Source organism: Sorex araneus, chromosome 6, assembly GCF_027595985.1.
Source record: "Sorex araneus isolate mSorAra2 chromosome 6, mSorAra2.pri, whole genome shotgun sequence".
Lineage (NCBI taxonomy): Eukaryota > Metazoa > Chordata > Mammalia > Eulipotyphla > Soricidae > Sorex > Sorex araneus.
This window is the reverse complement of record NC_073307.1, coordinates 160,016,747-160,026,021: the sequence shown is the minus strand read 5'-3', so window position 1 is coordinate 160,026,021 and position 9,275 is coordinate 160,016,747. Positions and strand designations below refer to the sequence as shown.

At 42.0% G+C, this 9,275-nt stretch overlaps 1 protein-coding gene across 1 annotated transcript; it reads right to left on the bottom strand.

Annotated features, from left to right (window-relative positions):
- Positions 1–2,200: 2,200 nt before the first annotated feature.
- Positions 2,201–6,502, bottom strand: LOC129405692 (mammaglobin-A-like). Its single transcript, XM_055142775.1, has 3 exons — positions 6,394–6,502; positions 3,295–3,488; positions 2,201–2,396 (listed from the first exon to the last, which is right to left on the bottom strand). The coding sequence occupies exons 1-3, from the start codon at positions 6,446–6,448 to the stop codon at positions 2,355–2,357; spliced, it is 291 nt and encodes a 96-aa protein (XP_054998750.1). The 5' UTR covers positions 6,449–6,502; the 3' UTR covers positions 2,201–2,354.
- Between the last annotated feature and the right edge of the window lie 2,773 nt (positions 6,503–9,275).

Here is a 9,275-nt window from a genome sequence, read left to right as displayed (position 1 = left end):
AAACAAAACGCCTGCACGTCTATTTTTTTTCTATTTTTTTCTTTATTGACTCACCATGTGTGAAGTTACAAAGCTTTCAGGCTTAAGTCTCAGTTAAATAATGCTCGAACACCCATCCCTTCACCAGTGCATATATTCCACCACCAAGAACCAGGCTAAATCTCAAACCCTCACACTCCACCACCCCCCATCCCCACACCCCGGATGTGTGGCCACATGACCTCATATCTCTTTATTCTCAGCAATGGAAAACAAATTATCAAATTCTTCCTTTCCAGCAGGTCCTACTCCGGGAGCGAGGGGACTCCAAACAATAATAGTGAGTTTTTTTGTTTGAATGTAATCAAAGTAAAGAGAAAGTAAAGTGAAATCTATCAGCAAGTCTATTTCAATGTATCTTTGACACCACCTAATTCTGTTGGCGATGCTACCTGATTATCTATGTGCCATCTATCAGTGATACGATGTGGAGTTTACAGACTTGGAGAGTATGGAGAGGAATCTGAAAATTCAGACATTTCTAGTCAACTTTTAATCATTTCATGCAGACTTCAGTGAGCGATTTTCATTTCAATTATCCAAAGTGACAAATTCAGGTAGTTTCATTTTTGCCTGAATATTCTATACATTGAAGAGGTAATAATTGGCTTGGATAATTCCAGGCAGATCTCAGAAGTTCCAACAACTAAAATGGACTGTTCGGGACCACCAGGGCAAAACCGGCAGGACGTAGGGGTCCTTGAGGCATTAAAAACCACATTCAAGGCCTGGTTGAACCACACACGCATGGTCCACCTGAGTCTCACCCTCGGCCCTTGAGGAGATCCTCTAAACTGGGGTCACATCCTTTGTTTTAACTCTCCTTATTTCTTGAAAATTTCTTGTTGTGCATACAGAACACTCAAGTCAGCTTTTTATGGACACATTGATTCCCAATGTTTACATACAGATGTTCTGGGATCTATCTGGATTGCAAATAGCACATTTCCCCTGAGTAGAGAGATAACACATGAACTAATATGGAAGGTTTGAATGAACTGAATGATTCCAAATGTGTGGTCGACCCATTGCACATAACATTTCAGAAGAGCTCCTCTGTTTCCCACTACAAATTCATAAAACCTGCTTGTTCCCATAGAAAGAGTTCATGTGCACTGAAAGTTGAATGAAATCTGTAAGAGTCCAGAGAGTGTTCTTCCTTGCACTCATTTGTTCTGGAATTCCAAAGGCATTGGTTTCCTTCTGAAGGGTCTTCAGTTTAGTGACCTTTCTTTCTAAGTTCATTATCTTTGTTCCGGTCTATCAGTAGTTTCCTTAAGATTTTGATGGTCCAACATTCAGTGCATCGTTGCTTAGGATTGTCAATTCCTCATGAGCTATAGATCCACTAACCACTAATTAACAATGATCCCTTTCGCTTTGACAATTTGAGGTCGGCATCACCTGGTGTAAGAATGGCCAAAATTGCTTAGTAAGGCAATTGTTTCCCAGACATAGACCTCAATCCTGTCTTTAGCCGGACTATTGAGATATGTCTCATGTAGGCAGAAGAAATTTGTTACATGTCCTCAGATCTAGCTTGCCACTCTGTGTTTCCTGATGGCAGTTTCAGGTCCTTAATACTGAGTGAGATGGAGAGGAGGGAATTGAGTGCCATCAGTTTGTGGAAACTATGAGTGTTTGAGACCACGGTCTTGTCTTTGAAAGTCGCTCCTTTAGTACTTTTTTTGAACCTTCGTATACCTTGTGTCTGACTAATATGGATTCTATTAAAATAGACGGCTAAGCAGGGAACTTCTCTGGGAAAATATTTCCCAACTAATTTCTCTTCTACATCCTACCACTGACAACAGGCTAGAGGACAGAGGGAGCTGAGCAGGCAGGTAGGGTTCAGGGTGCAGGTGGGAGCTGAACAGGAATAGGGAGGTGAGCAGACCCACCCACCAGAATTAGAGACAGAGGCCAGAAGGGTCAGTGCTGTGAAAACAAGGAGGCCAAGCAGCGGGGGGCCCTTTTCCCAAGAGGGCACCTTCCTGGGAACAGATGATGAGGAACAAATGCTCTTTAGGATTTTCAGTCTCTCACTCCTGCGTTCTCTCAGGCAAATTTTTCGCATGTTTGTGTGTGTGTGTGAGTACATCAAGGGTAGAGATAAGCTCCTCCAGCATCTTTTTCTAAGTAGCAATAAAATGATTTAGACTTTTGTTTAGTTTGCTGATATTTTATTGAAAAGAAAATGTATCTGAGGTTTCAACAGGTGTCTTGCAGTTTGCAGATCAAAAGCTAGGAAAGAAGTAAGATTTGGGGTGTGCCTCATTGGACTGTTGTTGCCTAAGCATTCTCTGCCGTCCTTTTCATTTGAACAATTTACACTGAGGACTGGTATATATTGTTTCCTGAAAAGAAAAACAAACATCACTTAGACTTTCAACTCACTCTGACAAATTCCCTCAGACCACAGAACAGTTCTTCCTTTCATTCATTCACTTGGCTATTAGAACAGGAAAAAGTGTCTGAAGCTTTTCCACAGCCTTGGATGTACCGAAAGATTGGTACTGCACACTATGGAAGCCATTTATGACCCAAGCTAGGTTTCAGTGTAACACCCATAATCACCAACTGGTCATGGGTTTTAGCTTGATGCCTTAAAATGATAACTAGGAGAACATGACATAGAACGCTTTGGTTATGGGGTTTAGGTCCTAAACGTAAAGTAAACTTTTGGTCATAAGTGAACTTTTTGTCATAAGACCAGTGTATGTAGTGTATATACCCGTTTCAATAAGGGGCAAAAATGAAACTCCGTCAGCGTTAAGTAGCTCCCGTTTGTCTCCTCACCTGACAGGGGAAAATAACCTTTCTATCTCTTTTGGCTCAGTCGCTTAGTTGCTTTGAATGCAAGTCGAAGAGGAGTTTTGAGCTGTTTATCTCTATGTGGATGTGTGATTTCATTTAGTATCACTTTGATCGAGGATGATCCATGTTGTACTTGTAGGAGGATCTGCTTAGATTCATCTGTAGGCTTTTCACAACATTTCCCATCTACCCTGGACTGTTTTAAATGGCCTTTGTGTAATGTTCATTCTAACTCAGGCTGTTGGTTTAAAAGAGAGAATCACTCACTACTGAACTTAGCTGTTGTTGTCGTCGAGTGGTGTGTATGCGTGTGTGCATTGTGTGTGTGTTGAACTACGCCCTCGATCCTTATCTGCACCTGCTGTCTCTGAGAGAGTGATAACGTCCAACCCTCTTGACCTTCTCAGTGGTTCAAAAGGCAGAAGTAAGTGAGTTTACCATCATGACAGCTACGTTGGCCTGGGTGTCTGCTGTCTGATTATTAAAACATTCCTTCATGGTCATTAGAGCCTGGGCAGTGGCGCCATTGTCGTCTGCCACGTATGGTGCAAGGTGCTCTACGTAGGCTTCTGGGCTCAAGGTACCGTCGATTGTCCAGTCAATCACCTCCTTGACGAGTTTGCATCCAGTACCTGAGGACAATGCATGGGAAACAGGGCTCCAATCCAGAGAACTCATCCTGCAAATAGGCCTCTGGTGAAGGTTTTCCTCTACTGACACCTTAGTGGTGGGACCCTTTCAGAAAGCTCTTACTGGGTGGTGTGAATTCTGAATCCTTAGAGTGGACAAGATACAGGATTTCCTTTAAAGTAAAAACATCCTGTCCATCCTGTGAAGCCAGTGGGCCATGACCAAGGACTCTCTAGAATTGGAGTACTCTGATTTTAGAACTGCAGATTGAGCATGGCCTGGTCTCATTCTCTAGGGTCACCTTCATGTTCCCTTTATTATTTTGCAAATCAGGCAGCATTTCACAAGGATAATTGCTCTATTTCTTCTATAATAAATGGTGTATCTCCCTCAACACTGCCCATCTTTTCTGTTTTCTGGAATAAATTAAAGAAATAATTACTCATGAATATGAACAGGACAACCCCACAGCTTCTGAAGCAACAGTTCTACTCAACAAATTACACACTGCTCACAGTTATACTTCCTGCCATTCAGTGAAAATGGGCAGTCAAGTGGGAAAGTAACCCCCCACCTAATCATCTGCATTTTCCAGGGTGTCTAACTACAAACACTCACTTCCAGTGCAGTAAGAACCATTGAAAAATAATGGAAAAACACATAGAATCCCACCAGGTTCAGTGAGTCAAAAACAACTTTACCAAAGGCACAAGCAGAACCAAGCAGTTCAGACAATCCACAATCCCTTTAGTGATACCTTCACGGGGATGGTTGATAGGCTCAAACGAACTCTGGCATTGGTATTCAGCAAAGGACAAGAAAGTTTAAGGTTGAAGGTTGAAATGACAAAGCTACTACAAACAGAAATGACAGAAATAAAGAGCAGTCGATATGCTATTTAAAACTCAATAGAAGCTCTGAACAGCAGAATAACAACATTTGAACAACAGTTTTCAAGAAGTTCCAAGATTAAAAGGAGAAAACACCTTGGAAATAACAGAAGGTAAAAAATAGTCTGAAAAAAGTGAACAGCATGCCAGGGAACTATGGGATGAGTTCAAGAGGAACAACAAAGACAGCCATCGGAATCCAGAATCCTTGAAAAAAGGAAGGCACATTTGGTGAAGAAACAACAGTCAAATAAATAATTGGCAAGAATTTCCTATTGTCTAGGAATAAAGGCAGGGAGATCCCATAGGTCTAAAGAGTTCCAGCAAAAGTAGACTCAAGTAGGATAATTACAAGACACGCTGTACCCAAAATAACAAAATCTAAAGATAGCGTATTGAAAACAATAAGATCAAAACAGGGAAATCATGCAAAGGAAAGCCATAAGATGGACATCATACCTATCAAATCATACTCTACAAGCCAGAAGAGAATGTAGGGATATAGTACAAAAACTCAACAAAATGAACGCCTCACCAAGAGTACTCTCTACAGATAGGGTATCATTCAGATTTGGAGGAAGGCTGCAGAGCTTCTGGGACAGACAACGACTTAGGGAATTCATAGCCTTGAAACCAGTTTTGCAACAGGAATTCACAGAGCTTTTTTTAATGGACAAGACAAACTTCCCAGCATGTGACATTTGTAAGGCTCATAGACCATATCGTTGCCCTCCTCTCGATTAAGAAAGGTGTGTTTATGAGAAGAAGAAAGGCAATTCATTATTGAAAATAATTATGTACATTTTAAATACTAGAGTATCATCTCCTTTATATTGCTCGTTCTATCTCTGATCAGTATTTTTTAATCAGGAATTACTCCTAGCGGTGCTTAGGGTACCATATGGGAAGCTGGGGATCAAACCTGGGTCGGCCATGTGTAAAGCAAACGCCCTACCCACTGTGCTCCAGACCCTGACTTATTTTCTAATAATTTCACTTGCCATTCCTTTCAGTTTTGTGGAGTAAGTAAAGTGAAAATTGCATTCCATGCCTGCCAAGGGGGCTGACTGGGGTGTGGGAGGGAACCTGGAGATATTGATGGAAGGAGGAAACGTTGGTTGTGGGACAGATGTTGGAATCTTCTGTGCCTGAAACAACTGTCTTCTGAGAAACCTTGTAACTCATGGTGTCTTACAAGTGAAAGAAAAAGAAGAGGAGAGGAAATGCTTGTTAGTGAGGTAGACTGAGTTGGTAATGGGGAAGCCCTTTGATTTAACTGCCTGAGATCTAGACTTCACTCTTTACTGCTTTTTGTGTGTGTAGTTCAGCTTGAGCTTATCACTTACAACACATCTATATCACCTTAGGAAGACTGGACATGACACAAAGCATACCACAGGATTCAACAAAGTGGCTCCCAGAGATTTTTCTGGCTCCTGGCCAGAAAAAAGAGATCTTCCAATGGTGTGGGCATTTTTTCTCAGTAAGAATTGAGTCTGAAGTCTAGAGCTCAGAACATTCTGAAAGGGTCAAGCCAGTCTAACAGTGTCTGAAGAGTAGATCTCCACAGTGTGAGACAATGTGTCACCCAAAGAGCATGAGGTCTCTCTCCTGAGGGAATTCCTGTCTCCTCCATTCCCCAGAAGGATGTGATCCCTTTCCAGGAATCTCCTCTGGATAATATCCCCTGGGGCCCATCTTCACACATCTCATGAATGAGAAGGATGAAACAGGATATTCTCATTTTTAGTATCAGCGCTCACCTCACTTTCTCAACATCATCTGAGGTGTTGGCTCTATGTCCCGAAAGGCAGGAAAGCCTATGCAAAGCCCTTGTGGGGACAGAGCTGAAGTGCAAAGTCTTTCCAGATTAACCGGAGTTAGAGAACCTTAAGTCTACCGCACACAACCTGCTGCACTAGGGCTTCCCTAGCCACATGTTTGGGAATTAGCAAGTCCTCCACTGGACCCCAACAACAGCATGACCCCAACGCATGCCTTCGCTGTCAGGACTCACCTGCATAGCAGAAAAGGGGAAGGGCAGTGAGCATGAGGACTGTCAGCAGCTTCATGTTAGCGCCGGCGGTTGTTGTCTGTTGGGTACAACGCGAAGGGAAGACAGACTCGCTATGGAGGAGAGCTTCCAGGCCTCCCCCTTTTATTGTCCAGGTCATTCCCTAGTCCCGCCCATCAATGAGGGAATGAGTCATATGCTTTGGCCAAAGACCAGGCAGGATGTGACAATTCAAGACAAATCTGATCACCTTCTATTTTGTTTGGGAAAATTGAGGTTACAGAGCTCTGGGCCCTAACATCATCTGGGAACAGCAAGACTGAGATATATTCAATATAAAACGAACACTTCTGTATTAACTTGTGATTAACAATGTGATTTTGGTGTTCATCCTCTTCATTGTCTCTCTGGTGTTCATCGTCTTCATTGTCTCTCATGCTTCCAATTTTTGTTAGGTGAAATTATTTTTTTCCATATTGCTGTCTTTTCTTCTCTCCTTTCTTCAAAGTTCAAGCATCGTCTGACCCTCTTACATCCTCCTATGAGTGACCCTCTTGATGCATAAAATGTCTGGCCCAGCAAAATGTCACATTCATTCCCAGAGATACATTTGGGAAATATTGGTCAGGACTCATCTTCCTTACATGTTATTTTTTCTTTTTTTAAAGTCTCTGTTTGTTCACTTACTTTTAAAACCCTGTGTCTAAATTACCTTGAATTCTAATTTTAGCGTTTCCAGTCCTGTGTTTTGTTTCTGATATATTTACAGGGAATAGACACTGAGATTTCTTTTTGCAGACCATAGTTATGTTGAGGTGGAGAATCGATTGGGTTCCACGGAATGGTGAATTCAATCTTGGACCAACATGAATTATGATATGTCCTAGAGCAAGTGCAATGTTGTTGACCAGGTCTCTTTTTTCATGTGAAATACTTGTAAATATTTTGATGCTTGACTTTGTGAGCCCGACAGACTCATAGATCCTTGTATTCATGAATACATGGGAGTAAATAAGTTAAAATAAGCACACCTGACAACCATTAACTCCAGTCAATCATCCAGCCAGCCAGGCACCCATTCATACATCCACTCATTTTCATTCTACCCATCAGTGGCTCTATCCATGGATCTCACATCCTCCTGTTCCCCGGTGCATTTTTCACAGTATCTGAGTGTTCTTCCATAATGGGTGCTGTGCTGTGGATCAGAGATTGACTGGGAGAAACTAGTTATAGGAGGACATTGTTCTTGGCAGAGCTGATCTGAACCTTGGATTTTTACCAACAGTCTACCATGGAATGAGTGATACCTGAAAACAAGAGGATAGAGAACATGAAAACCAGAACTGAGTGTTACCAACAGGTGCAAGGCATATCTCAAAGGAGTGACCTTTAATTTGGATCATTTCCAGTGGTGAATGGGACTTAATGTGGGTAACAGAACAGCAAGTACTGTGACCTGAGCCCATGTGATATTGGCAAGTGAGGAAATGAAGGAGAATTTGTCTCTTGGAATCAAGTGAGTGACAATTGATGGCAAATCCACATATCTTAAGTGGGTGATAGGAGAGATAGAACAAAGAAGCTGTTATTGACCAGAGGGTGAAAAGTGATACTAATCCATGAACTCTCTGGAGATATGAGTCAACAGTTGAAGACCCACAACTACTATTTACTGTTTGGATTGTTTGGGACATCTTTCTTTCACCCATGAGCTCAAGTTGCCAAATGGATGGGTTTCAAGGGAGGCTAGAAATAGAGAAGAAGATGATGCCTTTTAATGATGATGGTTTCACAGTAATGCTATAGTTGGTGGTCTCTATTCCCAAGTCAAGGCAAGGTTTAGGGCACAGAGTTAGACTGAGATGATATCTCAGTCAAGATTCAATAGGGACTCTGCCTGATGCCACTTGTCATGGACATATCTTCCCACCTGGATGTCCCTGGAGTTTACTTGCTTTTATCTAAGCAAAATTAAATCCCAGCTATTTAGTCCTTGTCCACTACAAAAATGGGCATTTTTTGCACACAAACTGGTGATAGTCATGCACAGGGGATGTCTTGTGTTTACCCAGGGCATGAGTCCCTGCTGTATTCTGGGGATAAAAGTTTCAGTGGAGTTCTCCACTTGGGGCGCACAGAGCAGCTGCGAACTACACATAAGCATTTAATGATTATTGTGAAATTCACAAGAGTTTTTTTGGGACCCTTGAGAAGCAAGGAAGGACCATTCCATGTGTCTGAAATAAGCTTCTATGTTACACTCTTTTCTATCTAGAGATCATCTTTCGGTTATGAGGCTTAATTTTCTGTTTGTGAATAAAGCCCTGTATGGTTCATTCTTCCTGAATATGTTTCTCCATCTGCATTGCAGAATCTGAGTGAAACCCATTTACATATGGTTCCTTTGGCCTGCACTCTTCTCCTCACCCATCACCTGAACTCAGTGAGATGTGTGTTCACAGTCCCCATCAGTGGTACCTAACATTTCTCTGCAGCTCCAGGAAATGGCACAACAGAGGTCAATTCAAGGGAGCAAAGGCACACTGTTGACGCAGAGCCAGGATAATAGCTGTGGATCATGACTCTAGAGCATGGACAAGCCTAGTGACCTTCTTCCTTTGACCCTGAGTGACCTAATGCATGCCCAGATGTGTCCAGGTGACCTGACATCCATGAATCTGGTGGAATGCTCTAACTCTATTTGAGTGCAGGCTTGTGATTTTCTCAAGAGTATTAGTGTCTACCAATACTCCTCAATTTACTATATGCCAAAGATTGTGAAACTTCTCCCCCATGTTGATGTCATATCTAAGAAATAGTTCACAGGATGTGTCTTGTATGAACGTCTCATTCTTGACATCGGTCTTTGTAACCATAAAACC